The sequence below is a fragment of the Monodelphis domestica genome, chromosome 2, assembly GCF_027887165.1.
Source record: "Monodelphis domestica isolate mMonDom1 chromosome 2, mMonDom1.pri, whole genome shotgun sequence".
Taxonomy (NCBI): Eukaryota; Metazoa; Chordata; class Mammalia; order Didelphimorphia; family Didelphidae; genus Monodelphis; species Monodelphis domestica.
The window spans coordinates 300,497,817-300,518,598 of record NC_077228.1 but is presented as its reverse complement, the minus strand read 5'-3'; the positions used below and the strand labels follow the sequence as shown (position 1 = coordinate 300,518,598).

The 20,782-nt window shown below is 39.8% G+C and overlaps 1 protein-coding gene across 3 annotated transcripts; it reads right to left on the bottom strand.

The window, feature by feature from the left end:
* Window positions 1-3,475: 3,475 nt before the first annotated feature.
* TMEM14A (transmembrane protein 14A) lies at window positions 3,476-19,130 on the bottom strand. Of its 3 annotated transcripts, none has more exons than XM_056818400.1 (6): window positions 17,937-19,130; window positions 12,398-12,691; window positions 11,960-12,045; window positions 7,488-7,589; window positions 5,546-5,633; window positions 3,476-4,102 (listed from the first exon to the last, which is right to left on the bottom strand). In XM_056818400.1, the coding sequence occupies exons 3-6, from the start codon at window positions 12,033-12,035 to the stop codon at window positions 4,063-4,065; spliced, it is 306 nt and encodes a 101-aa protein (XP_056674378.1). In that variant the 5' UTR covers window positions 12,036-12,045; window positions 12,398-12,691; window positions 17,937-19,130; the 3' UTR covers window positions 3,476-4,062. The 3 variants fall into 3 exon arrangements, with proteins under 3 accessions (XP_056674378.1, XP_001370631.1, XP_007484153.1); XM_001370594.4 differs by having other exon boundaries at window positions 12,398-12,516; XM_007484091.3 differs by lacking the exon at window positions 12,398-12,691.
* Window positions 19,131-20,782: the final 1,652 nt, after the last annotated feature.

The following is a 20,782-nucleotide window of genomic DNA, read 5'->3' as shown; positions in this document are numbered from 1 at the left end:
AAATTCTCTCCATCTCCATCATTGAGAAGGCAAACAATTTGATATAGATTACAAATACATAATCACACAAAACATATTTCCATATTAATCATTTCATGAAAGAAAACAGACCAAAAAAAAAACCCATGAAAAAATAAAGTTAAAAAAAATGTGCTTTCATCTAAATTCAGACTCTGTTAATTCTTTCTCTGGAGGTAGACAGTGTTTTTCATCATAAGTCCTTTGGAATTGTCTCAGATCTTTTTAATGCTAAAAATAGCTAATAGTCATTCCTAGTTGATCATTATACAATGTAACTCTCCTAGTTCTGCTCACTCTACTTTGCATCAGTTCATGTAAGACTTCCTAGGTTTTTCTGGAAGCATCCCAAGCAGATCATTTATTGTGTACTATTTTACCAGAATTTATTGCAAGGTAAGCTAAAAAGAAACTTATCAACTGTTGGAGGCAGAGTCAAGGGAGACTTAAAGTTTTTAGGGTCACTAAAATTCAATCTTGTAAACCCAAAGTAAGTTGAAAAGTGGTGCGGTGGAGTGGTAAGCACATTTATTTAATCTTATTTTATCTTCTCATTCCACTCTTCAACTGATTACTTAATGATGGGATAGTGGTTAAGGAGGAAGAGCTTCCCCAGTGAAATAGGTGGGTATAAATAAGGGTTCAAAACTATAAATATATAACAAAATAACAGGTTTATTAAACTAAAGGGAGAAAGGAAAGAGGTTCAGGGAATAACTAACTTTAACCACAAATCAGAGATTAAACCCTTATAACTTCCTATAACTATTCTAAACTAACTCCTTAAATTATTAATTAAGATTAGGGAGGGTTTAGTAAGGGCAAGAACAAGGCCAAAGTAGATCTCAACAACTGGAGTCCTTCTTTGGGTCAAGAAGCAGTCTCAGTAGAAAGTCACCAGCAGCTCTGTTAAACATCCACTCCTCAGCAGCAGCATCAAGAATAAGCAGTCTCCAGAAAACCCAAAGGAGAAGGGATCACTGGTTCTTTGGGTCCTCCTCAACTTTCTGGGATCCTGCTTGCTCTCTAGGACTTCCTGTTTTTTCTTCTATGACTTCCTGGTTTTCAGGATTTCCTGTTCCTGGTAAAATCCCTTACAGCACAGGATAAAACTCTCTCTCTTCTCTGGGAAGATATAACAAAATAAATCTATGAATCTATGATTCTTCACCTTTTTCCCCTGAAACTCTGGGCCTCCACTAAGAGGCAGCACTCTGCAGACAACTTAGTTTTAAATCCCTCTCCTCACTTTTGGATATTCTCCCTCAACTGGGTCCTCTCACATGCAATCTCATATAAAATAGTAAATGCTGCAGTTTAACACTATTTTTTATAGACAAAATAAAATTTTAAAACAAAGAAAGGCAAACAGACTTTCTCCATACCCAAAGAAAAAAATGCAAAGTTACTTCAATGGGGGCCCAAAAGTAAAAAAGAAAATATAACATTATTTGTTAGTCAAGTCATTTGACTCCTCTATCTCAGTATTAGTGTCTCTATAATAAAAGGGTTATAATTAACTTCAAACACTCCTTCAAGCTCTAAATCTATAATTATGAGAATGGGAAAAAATGAATTAAACAATGAAAGTTAAAAAATGAAATCAAATGAAAATATTTCAAATAAAGATGCTTTTTATGCAAAAAAATGAACATTCCACCTGAATTTCCCCTGTCCCTTACAAAGTACCTTTACATTATTATAGGAGCTCAAAATAATTTTTGTTTTGTAATATTTCCCCCTCAGTTGTTCGGCCACATATATAGGCAAAGAATGGAACATCAAAAAAAAAAGAAAGAAAAGCCTTTTTGTGCCTCCAAAGAAAATAAAAATCCAATGACCTGAATTTGGCAAGCTAGAAATTAATTCTTATCCCATTGACCTACCAAAAGGAAAAAGTAATGGAATCATAGATTCTTAAGTATTTGGTTTATTCAGACCTCAGAGGAAGGTTTGCGTTACCCAATCAGGTAAAGCCAGTTACAAAAATAAATTTTATTTTTCTCTATAATTTTCAAATTCACTAAAACATTTTTTCAGTGTGGTGATTCCCTCCATCAGTGTAGTTTTCAATCTCTGACTTAGTTAAAAAAAAAATAAAGCCCTTATGGAATTGTTAAAGACAATTTAGAGAACTTAGGTGACTTGCTACTAAATGTCAGAGATGTGATTTAAAAAGGAATTCCTGGCTCTAGTCCCAGAGCTCTGTCCACTATTCTACTCTGCCTCTAAAGTTTAATATCTAAGCTATGAATTGATTTGCTTCATTTGAGTACACTTACTTGTTATGAGAGAAGATTCTATTAAGAATGGACAAAGAATGTGGGAAGTGATGATGATGTTAAAAGAAAAAAAAGAAAAAAGAAAGAAAATATCAACAATAAAGCATTTTTCAAAAGAAAAAAACTACTGCTTTGGGATTTGGTACAGTTGAGAAGTGAAAGGGTGGTGAGTTCAGCAACGTTGTAGGTCAAAACTTTGGGGCTGATCATAAGGAGAATTTGGTTCATGAGTGGCTGCTGTGCTTCTAAACTAAGTGAGACAGGGAGGGAAGAGGAGAAGGAAAAAAATAAGCACTTATTAAGCACCTACTTTGTGCCTGGCACTGTGTTAACCTCCAGGAATACAAACTCATGAACTTCAATGGGGGGATAGGGAGGAATGACATCATTATGTTCACTAACTTCTCCTTCCTTCCTTCCTTCCTTCCTTCCTTCCTTCCTTCCTTCCTTCCTTCCTTCCTTCCTTCCTTCCTTCCTTCCTTCCTTCCTTCCTTCCTTCCTTCCTTCCTTCCTTCCTTCCTTCCTTCCTTCCTTCCTTCCTTCCTTCCTTCCTTCCTTCCTTCCTTCCTTCCTTCCTTCCTTCCTTCCTTCCTTCCTTCCTTCCTTCCTTCCTTCCTATCAATACTCTGTATTGGTTCCAAGGCAAAAAAAAGTGGTAAGGTCTATGTTGCTGGGGTAAGGAGACTTGCCCTGAGTCACACAGCTAGGATGTGTCTGAGGCCACATTTGAACCCAGGACCTCCTGACTCCAGACTTGGTTCTCTAACCACAAATCCACTTAATTGCTCCTTAAGGTGATCTGTTTATTCCCACAATAAAGTAGAAACTAAGAAAGAACTTTCTTCCATCTTTACAAATGCCTCTAAAAATGACTTCTGAAGACATGAAAGAACTTTGGGCCTAAATAGTCCGCATTGCCTGATGGAGAAAACATTGGATTTGAGGTCAGGAAACCTCGGGTTTAATTCCTGTCTCTAAACCCTTAATACCTCTGTGACACACTCAGCCTCAGTTTCCTCCTCTTAACTGGAGCTCATAAGACTTTGCCTCGTAAAGAGATCTAATGTTATTTTGCATATAAGGTGCAGTTATTATTAAATCCTTTGTTTAACCAAACTTCCCCCACAAATTAAATGAAAGCTCACACCTCACAAAATGATAACAAGAGAAATAGATTTAAAATAGAAGAGCTTTTATTTGAATACTAGTTACCCTCTGCTCCTACATCCAGTGTCCATAGAGGGTGGAATGAAATCAAAATACAGGACAAAAGTACTTTCTATGCAGCTTGTAAGACAAACAGAGGTTAGAGCAATCAGTTAATATTTTAGTCAATCACACATAAGGCATCCTATTATATGATAAGTTTTATTTTCATGTAAACTTGTGTCTGGTGACATCAGTATTTGGAATTTTCAGTAAACAAATATAAAATGCTTTAAAAATGCATAACGCTGGACAATGACTTTGCACCTTCTATTGTGATAAATAAGAGAAGAAGAAATAAGGATTAATGAGACATCTTTATAAGTATTTTTTAGGAAATAATGATTTACAATTAGAAGACACTTAAAAAAATTTTAGTTAAAAAAAAAGCTTGCAAACTAACGCTAATATGAGAAGTTTTCGTTTGTTAGTTGCTTTTTTTCTCTTAAAACAGATGCTTGACATTTCTTATCAAAACTTATCTTTCAAGTACAAAGAGCATATGTAGTCTGTTGTGGTGGAAGGATGGGAATTACGTCCTTGGAAGCTGGGCTTCTCATAGCTGCAGCAAAACAAGTCTCAAAATCATCAAAAGGCTGTTTAAAAAGAAAAGGAATCCAAAATAAGGACAAATAATGGATATAAAACACAAAGACAAAAACGTCACTCCAGAGGCAGCTGGGTGGCACTGTGGATAGGGAGCCAGGCCGGATATTTAAGATACTATTTGTAAAGTTTTTTGCCAATTTTAAGCGCTCCAGACATGCCAGCTATAAATGTGTTACCGACACGGCGTAAGTTTGTTGTTAGTCGCTCCAGTCACGTGTGCCTCTGTGGCCCGCTTGGGGGTTTCCTGGCAGAGGCGCTGGAGCGGCTTGCCATTCTTCTCCGGCTCATTTTACAGAGAAGGAAACGGAGGCTGGGGGGGGGGGGGGGGGGGGGGAGCGCCTTGCTATGGGCAGATCTGAAGCCCAAAGCCCGCACTCTCTGCCCTGCGCCACTGCTGCCCTACTGTGCGTGGGGTGGGCTACATTAAACGTGTGGGCTGTGCATATACTGCATAGTTGTGAAACTATGGAGAAGAGACACACATAAAGTAAACTGGAAGTGGTTCTATGTACAGACTCAATTTTACAAAACACTAAACACACATACTGGGCCACTAGGGGGCTCCGCAATGCACACAGAGCTAGGTCTGCAGTTGGGAAGACTCCTCTCCGAGTTCAAACCCAGCCTCAGATACTTCCTAGCCCCGTGACTTCCCCCTGCTTGCCTCCATTTTCTCATCTATAAAATGGGCTGGGGAAGGAAATGGCCCCCAGGGCCAGGATCTTTGCCAAGAAAATCCTAAATGAAATCTGGACGCATCTGAGGTGACCAAGAAATGAACAACAACCCCCGCCTTCCCCACCCCAAGACAAGGGCCTTGAAGGCAGGGACATTTTGCCTGTAAGGGTTAGTTCATTTTTCTCTAAGCGCAGGATGGATGTACAGGGACGAATTCAGAATGTTTCTCCTCTTCCTGACCCCAGTGGGACGTTTCTTCAGAGTCACGTTGGGCCATTTCCTTCTCCAGCTCATCTTACAGAGGAGGCATCGAGGCCAACACGGTGAAGGGACTGGCCCAGGGTCATGCAGCTGGGAAGGATCTGCAGTCCCACATGAACACGGGAGTCTCCAGATCCGAGCCTAGAGCTCTCCTCTGGGCCACTTGGCTTCCTCTAAGCTGGGACTCCAACCTGGGTCACTGCCATTCTAAGTCTCAGTGCGCCTTTTTATCTTCAAGATTATTATATTTACAAAAATTAAAAACGTCTGTTTAAAAAAAAAACAAACCTCTTACCTTCTTACTTGCCCAGGGTCACAGAGCTAGGAAGTGTCTGAGGTCACATTTGAATCCAGGACCTCTTGTTTCTAGACCTGACTCTCCATCCACAGAGCCACTCAGCTGCCCCTCAAAATGAAAACCTTCTACTTGCCAAAGACCTGTCCCTTCAGAACCTCAGCAAAGCAAAGGAAGGACCCAAATATTTCCTCACCTTAGGCCAGCCACGATCCCTGCGGGCATCACTTTCTTGGATCTCTTGAACCTCATGCCCATGATTATGGTCAAAAGAAAAGCGGTATCTGTAAAACAAGCCAGTTCATGAGCTAAAGTTACAATAGAGAAACCTTGGTTACACATTAAATAAATGGACATTATCTCACTTGTCCAAAATTCTCTTCCTCTCATAAGACACAGCAAATTTGCCTTTTTCTTGTCCAAATTCTGAATTGCTTCACTCCCAAGACACCATACTTAGGAGAATGTTTTTTCCCCTTCAAAAAGCTATCCAGAATAGTACAAGCAAAAAGCTAAAAATTGTTCGTGAAGCATTTGTAATGACAAGAAACAGACCTTGACCAACCCACCCCCCAAAAGATGTTATTGGGATTTAAAGGGAATAATATACCATGAAAAGAAATTTCTCATTAATAAATTAAACCTGGAAGGAAAGACATAAAAAAAGCCAGTAGGCTTTTATAATGTCATTAACACCTGGGAGAATTTAAGGCTTGGAGAATAAATAACCTGGCTGCCTAATTAATAGGATTCAGCATGCCCTAAAGCAGGGTAGTTTGCACTTTGCAGGCCAGTCTTTTAGCAACTCCCATCTGCAAGAGGCTTCACACAGTGTTGATGGCATTAAAATAGCATCCCTGAAAAATGGCTTTTAAGAAAAAGCAACACAATTTGCCAAATTGCATGACTGGAAATGACAGAAGCTTTTGAATATAACTGCTTAAATGCATACAAAAGTGCATTTTTGGAAATGCCTTCTTGAGAGGATGTTTTAAGCTTTTTTTTTGTTTTTTACTAATTTACTCCTGACAACCTCCATCTATATGTATGTACGTCTACATGTATGTATACATACACAATAACATATGCGATATCCATATTCACCCAGCCCCAGCCCCCTTCTCCCAGTTCCAGACCCCAATATGTCAATATTGCCATTTCTTCCCAACAAATTTGTGTTTCAGTTCATGGACAAACTCAAGTCCATTTTACAGCGATGAAACTGCTACACTAGAATGATACCATTCGCTCCTTTGGTTTTCCATTCTTCTCTTGATGGATGTCTATGATTAAGCTGGGCCACCCGGTCCCATCATTGTTTTGCCTGTGGTCGTGCTCCTCCTTAGCACACTTAGAAATGATCAACGCATGATTTTTCAGATTATTTAAGGCACAGCATGATCCAAAGTTGTGCTCCAGGAAGCTAACATTCAATGAAAAGCATTCGGCGTTGACGCCTCCCCAGCTATCCTCCCAACCTCCAAGATAACAATGACTCCTATTTCTATGGCGGTGGAAGGTGTTCAAAAGTGCTTTCTTCACAATAGTCCCATGGAGTAGGGGGCACAAATATTATTAATCTCATTTTATAAATGAGGAAACAGGCTTACAGAAATGAAATGACTGGACCAGAGTCATGCCAAATGGGAGAAGCCACACCCTATTGATGAGTCCAAATCCTTTATGCCAAGAGGCAGTGCCCTTTTTTAGGGTCACAGATCTGTAGCAGGAAGGCGCCACAGAGCCCATCTAGTGCACCCTCCTTTATTTCAATGAGAAAACTGAAGCCTGAGGAATTGACATGATTTGCTCAATATCACTCAGTTATCAAGTGTCAGAGCTGAGATTTGAACCCAGGACCTCTCACCCCCAAACCTGTGCTTTCTTTTACTATTTCACTTTCATTCCAATTTGCCCTGCCTGTTTCTAGGGGCTGACACCCATGACCATATTTTGTAGAGTTTCAGTTTTGAATACTGTAAGTTTGAATATGTTTTGCCATTTATGATTCAGACTAATTGGGACTGAGCTGTAGCGTGTTGACTCCTAGTCTAAAAGAACTGTTTTTCAGATTTATGAAAGATTCTGATTTTTTCTTTAAACATTCTTGGCTCAGGCTAGACCAATAGAATACTCACACAGTGACACTTTGATATCTCGGAGGTCCCTGGAAACACAGTAAGCTCCATAACCCGCAAACAACCCAAAGGAAAGGCCAGCAATCAAAGACACGATGCTTCCTAAAACAACAAGGAGGCTCAGCAGAGATGCATAAATAATAAAAAAAAAAGAAACCTGCCACCGACGCTCGTCTAGGCCACTTCTTTGTGAGGGTGGGAGTCATCCCTCCACTGAGACAGAGCGTGGCTCCTTCAAAGCACTTGGCTCTGTCTCTAGTCTGACTGTAGAACCTTTATGCAGCGGGCTAGAGCATGCCAGAGCTTCTCCTGCCACCTGCAAGAAGAGACTTTTGGAGAGGATTTAAAAACATCTGAAGAATAATAATTTTCTATCCTTTTTTAAACTCTTACCTTTTGTCTTAGAATAGATACTAAGTATTGATTCCAAAGCGAAGGAGCAGTAAGAGCTTGGGCAGTGATGGGCAACCTTTTAAGCTTGGTGTGTCAAAATTCACCAAAAAACCGAGCATAACTCGGATGATGTGTCACTTTCAGAAAAAACCCATAATTTCACAATATTTATAGTGTAAATAACAAAAATGTATAATTGTAATATATAACTGTATTTAATAAACCAAAAACGAATTATTTAACTTTACCTGCTTAGTGACTTCTTTGTTCATCTGTCAGTCTGTTTCTTTTGTTGGTCTTGATATTATTTAACTTGTGTGGGGTGCCGTGAGCTAAGATAAGTGAGGGGGAGGGGAATTCTTTAACTAACCTGCCTATTAGTGACTTTTTTTTGTTGCTGAATTTCATTGGCTAAATCTTCAATTGAAGATTGGTATTTTGTACACTTCAAGCCCAAGCAAGCGCTACTAACTTCATCTGTTAGTCTGCTTCTTTTGTTGGTTTTGATATTATTTAACGCTGAGAATAAGGTCTCACAAAAGTACATAGAAGGAAAAATTGTGAGTAAAGCCATTGCTATATTTTTCAGGGTGCTAAAGGTGTCTGGTAATGGGTTCCAGGCACTCCTCTGTTGCATGTGGGCTGGAGCCCCGCCCAGTCTTCTGCTGGCCTGGCCTGACCCCACCTCAGCTGGCTGGCCTGGGGGTGCCACGAGAGTAGCAGCTGCCACCTGCCAGCTTAACAGTCCACACTCACACTCCTTCCATGCCTACACTCTTCCTCCCCACCCCTGCGGGAGCTCCACTCATTCCAGCTGCCTGGCACAGACCGTCCACTATGCCCACCCCCGCCCCCACAGCCAGTGAGTGGAGAAAACCCCCACCCCTACCCCGCTACGCTGGGGCATGACTATGGCCACAGTCGCTGGCAGGCAGCTTCCTGGGTGGCTCCCGGCCCTCAAGGCTCACTGAGCCCGCATGCAGCCACATGTCATTGAAAATAGCTACGTATGTCAGTGCTGACACGTTGTGTCATAGGTCCACCATCATGGGGCTAGGGAATGGAGGTAAGTGGTTTCTCTAAGGTCATCCAACTAGGAAGTGTCTGAGGTCACATTTGAACTCAGGACCTCCCTCCTCTAGAACTGGCTCTCTATCTACTGAGCCACCAGCTGCCTCTACACTTTCTTTCAAAAGTAAGGTTAAAGGGGGCAGCTGGGTGGCTCAGTGGATGGAGAGTCAGGCCTAGAGATGGGAGTTCCTGGGTTCAATTCTGAATATAACCCTCTCCTCTCCACTCCCTTCCCCAGAGAATTTTCATTTGTAACAAAAAATTTAAAAGAAAGAAAATTCAGTGATAAATGGTTCTCATAATCTAACTTGAAAGGAAAAAAAAGTTAAATGTTCAAGTGTGTTTACTATTTTATACTTGAGATAACTTGGAAACTTCACTGAGTAGGGAATAATGTGTATTTTCATGAGCAATTTAGTAATAATGATAACCTCATTTTAAGTTTTGCAAGTCACTTTACATACATTTTCTCATGTGACTCTCACAATAACTGAGTGAGGTAGGTGCTATTATCACCTTAATTTTATGGGAAAAGAGGGAAACTGAGGATTAGAGAAGTTAAGTTAGTGTAAAACAGGTAGTCTGTGTCTGAAGCAAGATATAAGTCTATTCATTCCTGATGCCAAGTCAAAAGCACCCCAATGTGGGTCATAGGAAGACCTGAGCTCAAATCCAGCCTCAAAAATATAATAGCCGTGAGACCTTGGACAAATCATTTAACCTATTTGCCTCAGTTTCATCAACTGTAAAATGGGGGTAATAACAATATCTACTTTTCAGGATTGTTGTGAAGATCAAATAAGATAATATTGATAAAGTGCTTGGCACATAGATGGCATTTAAAAGATGCTTGTTTCCTTGGTTCTTTCTATTTCAGCATTTTATCCACTAGATCAAGCAAAGGATTTCATTCCTCTGAAGTTCATAATAGATAATTATCTATTAAGTTTCAATGTTTGTACAATCATTTACAGGGGTTATTTTGGCTTCTTCATTTTTTCCAACAAATACACCAAATACATGGGAAAAAAAAAAACCCAACAACTTTAATTTTAAGCTTATAGGGCACAAAGGGACCATTATGGGTCATTTGTTATAATCTATCCCCATAGTCTCCAGGGGAGAAGTACCTAAACCATAGAAGACAAATGGTTTTCTGCCCTTCTCTTCTGAGAGATCTCTACAAAAGTCAGTGCTTACATCCAACCCTGGCTACTATGTCATTACTCAAAACTCTTTAGCATACCAACTTGTCAGAAATGCAAAAGCTTCCTCCTCCAAAAACCAAAAAACAGTTTTGACTTCCTACTTCTACAAAAACATAAAAATCAATAAGAAATTTAATAAAGATTTTGCCTATAAATTTATCTTCTTCAATACAATTTGCCTTGTTCAGTTATATATGCCTGTGAAAATAAATAAATTAAGGATCTGATCAGAGGAGAAATTAAAGTCTTAGAGTAACCCAAGACCAAGAGAAGTAACTTATCCAAAGTCTAAGTGCCAAAGGCTAGATTTGAACTCTAATCTTCTAATTCCAATTCAGAGTTCAACTCTACTGCCCAACAATGACTCTCTACATAATTATATGAGAATTTTAAAAGTAAAATTCTGATACGAGGTGTTTTTCACCTTGAATTTTCCAGTGAGTTGGATTCTCCTTTCTTTAGGACACTAGCAAGAAGACAATGCAATAGAATCTCATTTTATGTGACCATCATAAGACCTTTCACATAAACTGGAAATTAGTCACAATAAAGAACTTCATTATTTAATAAATATTTCTTACATGAACATATGTAGGCACTTGAAGACTTTTCTTAGGCTTATCAGACTACCAACATCACTACTCTTATACTTTTAAGCTATTATTAATAACTAGAGTTACTAAACAAGAAGAAGCGCTGCTTGAATGCAGACAGGACATGTTACAAGCAAGCACCCCAGATAAAGACTGATACAGGAGTTGATAGTTATTGTAAAACAACATAATGACTCACACTGATGCTTATCAGAGTGAGAATGAGTGTGACTGGGGGAACTGGAAGACTTTACACGGCTTGGGGAAATGGTGGGATTTAGTGGTAACTAAAATTGTTTTGTTTTATGTATTTTTCTGCCTTTATTTTTTTGATCACCAATCACATATCTGAATTTGCATGTGTTGAGTTCACATAAAATGATGTCCTTCTGTATCTAACCTGATACTTAAGTACATTTTCCTTTTATCAATATTAACTCTTTAAGCTTCCTACCAGGATTATTGTTGTTGTTCAGTCATGTATGAATCTTTAGGACCCATGGGGTCTTGGCAAAGATCCTGGAATAGTTTGTCATTTCCTTAGCCAGTGTGTCTCCATTTTACAGATGAGGAAGAGAAACTAAGAGGAGTTAAGTGACGTGCAGGGGTCACACAATAAGTGTCTGATGTCAGATTTGAACTAAGATCTTCCTGATTCCAGGCTTGATGATCTATTCGCCATACCATGTAGCTACCCCTGACTAATCATAGGCAGGGAAAAAATCAAATCTCTAACTGATAACTAGGGAACTTAAAGTAAGGAAATTAAGGACTTAATTAAAATGGAGAAGTCTTGAGAAAGAATGCTATCCACATTCAGAGGAAGAACTGTGAGAATAGAAACACAGAAGAAAAACAACTGCTTGATCACGTAGGTAGATGGGGAGATGATTGGGGATGTAGACTCTAAATGATCAATCACCCTAGTGCAAATATTAATAATATGGAAATAGATCTTGATCAATGACACATGTAAAACCCAGTGGAATTGTGCATCAGCTATGGGAGAGGCTTGGGAGGGAAAGAACACGAATTTTGTAACCATGGAAAAATATTCTAAATTAACTAAATAACGTTTTCAAAAAATAAACAAATAAATAAATAAAATGGAAAAGCATAATTTTTTAATCCTATTCACAGGTCCTCATATCATTCTAGCAAAATGTTGACTCCTAAGTCTCTCTTAGATTTAAAATTTAGAATTTACCTTTGCGATGGTATCCCAAAATGCCTCCAAATGCTACCATGCTAGCATAGCCAAATCCAATCCAGTCAATAGTCATGTTTACACGTCTAAAGAAACATAGAAAAGGAAAAGACCCAAATAAGATAAAACATTTTAAAACAAAATTTTAACAGGAAAATAGGAATCAGACACATAAAAGTGATTTACAGCACATAAAATAAAATCAAGAATTTCTCTTAAGCTTGTTTATTGAAAAACAAAATATAGGCAAATGCTTAAGATCAACCCTTCTTTTCCTTACCACCCCTTTCCCCACAACACACGAAATCTGGCAACATCCAGGAATGAGGTAGTCAAGAGAATCAGGACTCCAGATAAATGAACTGTCACAAATTAAAACTTGGTTCTTAAAGCTATATAAAACATATTCCACACTTGTCTGCCATAGGCAGATCATACCTCAGGGATCCATGATTTCATTGGTGTGGACACTCCCTCCACCATTGTAGATTGTAAGCCTTTCTGTGTCCTGGCACTGTGGGCGGGGCCAGTCTTCCCGCAGGGTAGGGGGTCCTTGGCTGGTGTGACAGTGTCGGCATAATGAAGGAGATGGGGAGACATTTTAGGTTTTCACCTGCAGCCAGGCATCACAAGAAACTGTTCCGCTTTGGCCCAGATTGATCTTTATTTTTATACCTTCAGTGGTTACACATCTACTTGGCACACAGTTTCATTTCTCAACATCCATACTTCCTTACAGGTAATGGAAAAAGTCATACATTAACTTTTAACAAATCATTTGATTAATGTATAATTATCCTACATACTTTGATTCCATGGATTCTAACAACAAATGTAAAGCTTTTACAGAAAATGGATGTTTTCTTATCACAGGCAGCACAGCTAGAAGAAGTTCCTCATTAATTCATGAGGTGCTTCAACATGCAGTTAAGCCAAGAGTGATTATTCATTACACTAATCAAATGCATAATCAATCAGATTTCTAAGGAGATAATCAACACAACATTGTTTTCAAGTCTACATTAATCAATATAACCCAGTTTTAAGTATTATTCCAATATCAAGCTTTCATTTTCTAATGTTTCACTAAGGTATCTAAGACATATTGCCTTGGCTACAGTTAGCAAAACAAATCAGTGAAGTGGAACGTACCAGCCTCTCCAAGAAAGGCAATTAATATGACAGGTCAGGGAATCTTGTCATCCCTGCAGGCATTTTGCTCTCATCTGTTTTCTTGGGGCTGGGTAAGAATAATAATCATGACAATTCCAATAATAAGAGGGTGTGAACAAGAGAAATCGCACAAGGGGGTCTGAGTGGGTTTTCCATCCTTCCTGAGGGCCGTCGTGCAGTCCCTGGTTTCCATCTGTGACTCTGTCAGATAGCGTGGACTTGATGACTCCTGGCATCCTGGTAGAAAGTCTTCATGAGTTAGTATGGTTGAAAAACAAACAAACAAATAGATCACCCAATGGCCAGTTTTAGGGTGAGGAGCCTCTCCAGACTTGGCTAAGATAGTCCTTAGAGGATGGACACACAGTCTGCCCGGCTCCATGACTATATTCAAGGATTTCCCAGCTTGGTAGCACTTGCTGGACCTTGTGCACTAATGACATGGCTTTTGGGAACCCAGAGCCACTTATATGCCCAAAGGAGGCATCAGAGGACTTGGGTGAAAAAAACAGCAGAGTGAATATCACTTTAACTTTTCCTTGATGATTCCAAGCAAGCCACTTAACCCAGTTTTCCTCAGTTTCCTCATTTGTAAAATGAATTGAGAAGGACATGGCACATCTCTCCAGTGTCTTTGCTGAGAATACCTCAAAAGGGGTCACAAAGAATCAGACATGACTGAACAACAGAGCAATTTCCTCCAAAATAACTGCTCTAAATGATATTTCTTCCATTTCTTCTCCTACAGCTGCCTCAGCTCTCTGTTGTCCCTTCTCACCATCCACAGTGATTTTTTAACAATCTCTAAAACCACTTTTGCTTTAATCCCAATTAATTTTTTTCTTCTTTATTGTCCATTGCTTTATGGTTTAGGGACTAGGAGTGCCTGGATTTGACTGACGTCACAGGCTAACACAGGCTTTATCATAACACAAACCAACCAATTACATCTCAGTCTGTCATCTCTATGTTTTGCTTCTGCATCTGGACCTCCTGGATTTTCCTGGCTGTCCCACAGAGTGGAAGTTACCAGAAATCTCAGGGTCAGGTAAATAGGGAGTGCTACTGTGCTGGAGAGTAAGTTTTCCCTGATTTGGATAAATAGGGTTTGAACTTTTAGATTGAATAAAGTAGTGCAAAATGAATTGTAAGAAGAACCTAGAAAATCACATGTATAGTGACTGAAATAATGTAAGTGGGAAGGAAGGAAGGAAGGAAGGAAGGAAGGAAGGAAGGAAGGAAGGAAGGAAGGAAGGAAGGAAGGAAGGAAGGAAGGAAGGAAGGAAGGAAGGAAGGAAGGAAGGAAGGAAGGAAGGAAGGAAGGAGAGAAGGAGAGAGGGAGGAAGGGAAGGAGGGAGGGAGGGAGGGAGGGAGGGAGAGAGGGAAGGAGGGAGGGAGGAACTGAATGCTATATAATTATAATGACCAAGTCCAGCTTTCCAAAAAGATATGAGAATGTATTCCTCCTTTCTATTCTGACTCCTGCTATCTTTGTAAAAGAAAAGAAGTTATAGACATAGAACACTACATCAAATAATATCAAGTGTGGTTAATATATTGATCAGTTTTACTGAACTCTTTATAATTTTTTTAATCCTTTCTTATAAAGCAGGGGTTCCCAAACTGCGGCCCCCTGAGGCCATGTATCCAGCCCCTACCACACTTCTGGAAGGGGCACCTCTTTCATTGGTGGTCAGTAAGAGGAGCACTGTATGTGGCGGCGCCACAAAGTGCGGCGTTGCTCACGTACAGTACTACTTCTGGTGACATAATCCTTTGCGTGGTGCCTTAGAATGAGGCACTGCACAAAGGATTATGTGGCTGCACAATGGCCCAGCATGGTAAGCAGCGATCTGGGGAGGGGATTCCGCACTGTGTTTACTGCTGCCCAGTTAGGGTTAGGTTTTTATAGGCCAGCCCTCCAATGGTCTAAGGGACAGTGAACTGGCCTACTGTGTAAAAAGTTTGGGGACCCCTGTTATAAAGGATGACTGTCTGGCTAGGAGATTGGAAGATTATTTTGGGAAATAAAGGTGATGCAAAACCAAAAAAATTAAAGCTCTTTAGGTTATTTCTGTCATTCAATCATTTTTCAGTTGTGTCCATCTCTTCCCTTGGCAAAGATACTGGAGTGGTTTGCCATTTCCTTCTTCAGATCATTTTGCATATAAGGAAATTAAGGCAAACAGGGTCAAGTGACTTGTCCAGGATCACCTAGCTAAGTACATTTCTGAGGCCAAATTTGATCTCAGGAAGAGTCTTCACAACTCCAGACTTAGCACTCTATTTATTGGCTGTGCCACCTACCTGTCCTATGTTTATTTCTAAACTTATTTAAATGTTTTAGAACTCTTAGAGGACTTCTGGATATTTTATTAGAGACTATATCTGCCCTTCCATCTGCCTTTGATGAAAAATCCCAATTGGGAATTAAGTGGCCATTAGTACTGGGCACAGACATAAACTACAACGAACCTACTTTCAGGTTTCATTAAAGGCCTTCTAAGGTCTCTTCTACCTCTGAAATGCTATGATTGTAATATGGCACCAATTTAACCTACCTTTTAAAGAAGCTCTCATTGGACATCTTTTTTTTTACCCCCTACCACCCCAGGCCTCTTTTAACTCCAACATTACTTCTACTCTCTCAACAAAGAGTCTTTGAAGGAGTGATAATTGTACATCACAAAACAAGCTATCTAGCTATCAGAAACTTTACCAAAGGAAAGTTTTAAGAATTTCCCATATAGTTAAGATTTGGTGTGCTTACAAGTTCTCCCTGAGCCTTAACTTTTACCTGCTATAGAAATGCCAGTCTCATTAGTAAAATGCACCAAATTCAGTTTGAACTAACACCAAGAAGTCAATGGATATAGTTGAGCTTGACCAACGTTCTAGCATTCTCACTGGTTCAGGATTTATTCTTAGTAGGTCTAAGCTACAGCTCCTACTGGAGGCAGGAAAACAGAGTACAAAGCTAGGTGAAAGGAAATTAGGTCTTTTATACATGATGGCACAAACATGAAAAGGAGGATGTAAGAGATTACAAGACAGATTCCAGAGGACTTGGTGACTGGTCAGATGTAGTAGAAGAGGGAAAAAATTAAAAGATGATTGCACTAGAAGAAAGCTGTTGCCACTGAGAGAAGCTAGTAAGCTGAAATGAGGATCAGATTTTGGGAAGGGGTTCCTTCCAATTTAATTATAATTAATACATAAGTAGAACATATAGATGGAACTATACAGCAGGCCATTGGAACACAAAACTAGATCTCAAGGGAGAGGTTGTACTTAGACATATATATATATATATATATATATATATATATATATATATACATACATACATGGATTTAGGAGTTATCAGCATTAAGGTGAGAATGGAAGCCATACTGATGGACTAAATTATCAAAGATGAGATAAGAAATGAAGTGAGGAGAGTTTTGGGCTATGGGGGGAAAAGAGGAAGCAGTAAAGAAGACTAAGAAGTTTTCTGAAAGAAAAACCAGGAGAAAGCAGGATTACAAAGGCCAAGAGAAAAAGGGAGAAATGCAGGAAGAAAAAAAAGCAGTCAAATGCCACAGAAAAGTCATGAATTAGAAACAAGAAAAGACCATTGGGTTTTACAAATTAAGTCATTGATGATGTTGAGAAAAAATCATTTTCAGTAAAGTGGTGGGGATTTTGCAAACTTTAAAAGTACTACATAAACTTCAGTGATCACTATTATAATTTATTACATGGGAGATCATCTAGTATATACAATTAGTAAAGAAACAAGATCAGAATCTAGGATAGTTTTTTGACCCCTGGTCTACGGGCCTCTTTCCACCAGTCATTTATTAAACACCCACTGTGTATAAAAGGCTGTTCTATGTACCAGGAATATACATTAAAAAATAAGAAATGGTTTCTACTAACACTTATTACCTTTCTCCAGGGAACTGAAAGTTATTTACCAATTACACTGACATTCTCATTTCTCAACTGTCAAGTGCACCATATTCAAGGCCATTATTTTTCAGGCAACTGAACCCAGGAGAGACATGCAATGTGACAACATTAACAGGGTGAGCTGAAGATTGAAATCCGGAACCTTCAACATCCACATGACCAGATCCTTTCTCTAAGTAAGTTGCTGTTTTGATATGATGTTGGATTTGAGAGCTAAACTTGGACTTTTTTTTCCCTTTTTTTGGTGTGGGGTTTTTTTTTTCGTTTTTTTTTAAGCTTTTTACCCTCTCCACAATAATCCTGATAAGTTTAGGGGTGTGTTGCAATTTGACTAAGAGAAATCAGTCTGACGAAGTCCGGTTAATACAGGAATGGTTCCTGTCTGCTACCGCATGGGGACAGGGAAAGAGAAGCAATTAGATTCGCAAGAAAAAGGTAAACCAAGGGTCCCCTCCCTGGAAACTTGGATTAAAGCGTGAAACCGGCTGCTCCCAGGTTGCAGCCACTGAATGGAAGAGTAGGAAGGGACCCTGGCGATTATCTGATGATTCATCCTGCAAAAACCTTTCTGTCTCTTACAAGGTCAATTGTCTCGTTTACTCCCTGGAGGAAAAATAGTGTCTCTGCTCAGTACTTATAGCATTTCCTTCTTTCATTTGGGTCCATCAGCAAGGGAACCAAGGGCTGCATTTCCAGGTGAGAGAATTCTAAGAGATACTGGACAGTTTGCCAATGACTCTTAGCTCTCCAAACCCACGCCTGCAGGTGAGGCAAGTGCTGGCCCCACTTAGACGCACCGGAGCTGGGGAAGAGAAAAGCCACCAGCTCAAGTTTCGAGTAAGTTGCTTACCTTGCGCCCTGGAGCCGTGCGCGCTTCTAGTACCCTCTGAACTTTCCTCCCTTCCTCTCTTCCCTCCTCAGGCCTTGCCAGGCTCCTCCTAGTCTCTGCGCAGGCGCACTTTCCCTCTCTCGTCCCTCCTCCGTCCTTCCCGGAGCTGGAGTGTAGTCCCTGCTGCCGCGCCCGAAAGTGGTACGGAACCGAGTAATAGGGCCAACCTCAGCAGCCTAGGCCCCGGGAGGAGTCAGGAGGGATTCAAACCTCCTTATCTTGGATTGTCTATTGAACGTTCTGGGCAGCATTCATTCTATCGGACGTTCCGACCCTTGTTCTATTTATGGGAACGTCGCAGGCCCACATTCTGTTTTTGGAACGTCCCAGGCAGCGTTCTAGCTCAACGGACAGCCGCGCGCCTACAGTGCTCTCTCAAGCTCCAGCACATCCTACTATCTGGCAGCCGGGCCAGGCTTTCTGGCTCTGGGCATTGGAACTTGCGGTCACGGACGGCGGAGGGGGCGGGTGCCACCTGCTGGAGAAAAATGGGGTCTGGAAAAGCGTTCAGATGGATTATATGGAAACAACTGTGTAATGTAACCAGGACGCTCATAAGAGAACCCTGTATCCTGGTTCTATGCTTTACACTGCATTTTTTTGCCCTGTCGTTACCATAGGATCATAGATTTGGGGCCTTTAGAGATCAGCTAATCCAACCCATTCATTTTGCAGTTGAGGAAACAGGTTCAGACAGGTCATAGAGGTGATTCAAATGGGGGGTTTCCAACCAAGACCCTCAGGATAGCTGCAACTCAGGAGATAGGCTGGGTCTCATAGTCAAAGTGGACAAAAATAAGAATGAAGAACAAAACGCTTCAAAGCTAATTGATGTAGTGCTTTCTTCATCACAGCCCTGGGAAAAATGATTATCATCATCATCCCTGTCCCCCACCCCCATCTTATATAGTTGAGAGAAGTGAGTCTGAGAGGTATACTGACTGGTCTAGTAGGGAGCTCCACGAATGACATTAGCATCTAACTTTTTTTATTCCAATGCCAATATTATTTCCATTACATAACTCTGCCTCTACCATTGAATGGTAGTAATTTATTAAACTAATAGCTGCCCAAATAATCTTCCAAATGGATCGGCGTAACCATGTCACTTCCCGGATTTCAAACTTCTCCTTGCTACTTTAAGAAGAGTAAAAAAAAAACCAACAACAAAATAACAACTCTTTAACCTAATATTTTAAAAGCCCTCTCTGATCTGACTCTAACCCAACTGATTCCTCTTTCACTGTTTTTTTTTCCCATTAATTCTATAAGTAAGGACAGATGTTTTGATCTTAACCTGGTTTTCTGTCTCCAAAACCTGAAATGCATTCCTTTCTCTACTTTCTTGAAAACCTTCTCTTCCAAGACCAATTCAGATACCAACTCCTCCTATGAAACCTTCCCTGATTCCTCTACACAGTGGTCTCTCCATCCTTGTTTTGTTTTTTTCCAGGTGATTTTGTCTGTATCCATCTTGTATCCATATTTATTTTCATATCTGACTCATTTCCATCAGTAGGTCATTATCTCTCTAAAGGTAGAGATTATGTCTGATAAATTTTCTTTCCTTATCACTTAACATGGTACTAAGTATATGGTAGAAATAATAAATGCTGAACTGAATTTTATTAGAATAAAAGCACAAGTGACATATTTGATATGCTTGCTCTCCAGGCATTGTGTGGAGCTCCCATTGCTGACAGAAGGTAGATCCCAAGAAACAGGGGAGAACTCTTCAGCATCCCATGCCACTGTAATCATGACCAGAATTTAAAGAATCCCTTATTCCTTTTATTAGTGGTATTCCTATAGTTTTTGAAACTGTATGAGATACCCAAGGCTGTGTCTTACTTCTGTTTCTCATGGGAGAATGACATCTTAAGAGAGATACTAGAGTGTCATGTCTGTCTGGAGGTTTGGGGATCTTAGGATACAGAAGCTGAGACTGTGACATCCCCAAAGGTACATTCCACAATTGAAAAGAAATGCCTTATGATAGCTATTTTCAAGTAAATGAAGGGGCTATCATACGGAAGGATTAGATTTGTTCTACTTGAATCCAGAAGGCAGTGATGTGGTTAAGGTAATTAGATCTTGTCCAAGGAATTGATTGATGGCTCAAACTGACTCCATTTCAAGGAAACAAGCTTTATTATGAGAGAATATAGTAAGAGACTAGATAGTATAGTCATGTGAAGAACTTATTACTACAACAGAAAGACTTGCAAGCAAGTGCAAGGAATGGAAGCTTGAAGTTCTGTAAACCAGGAAGATTCCAAAGGAGAATGTGGCCAGGAGGAAGGCAGTTTGAATAAGATGGCACAAGCTGTTTTTACTCACTCCTTCTTCCTTGGACCCTGAGGAAGGAACTATCAGAGAGATTTACTCTACCTTTCTGGTTATTGGCTTCTCCTTGAAAGATTTGTGGTACAGCTCTGAAGATCTTTTCAAGTTGCTAACAATATCCTTAAGGACTATTCAACCTTACTTACTTATATTGAATTTATAATAGATTAGGGAAACCAAAATTCCCTCTCTCCTATCCCCACTCCTTTACCCTTCTTCCTTAAAATTAATCCCTGTTTTCAATATTATAGAGTGAGATTAATCTGTTAGAAGTTGCAGTCAACTTACCAACTCTGAATCACTGTTGAAACCAACAGAAGGAAACAGAAGGGGGGAGGGGGGAGAATTCAGTCTCTCCTTGACCTTATTTTTTAGAGTCATTGTTCCAGCTTTTCTCTTTACCTTAAATACTTTAGTAATGGAGCCTCCAGCACAGTAAGTAATTAAAGTAATATAGTAAG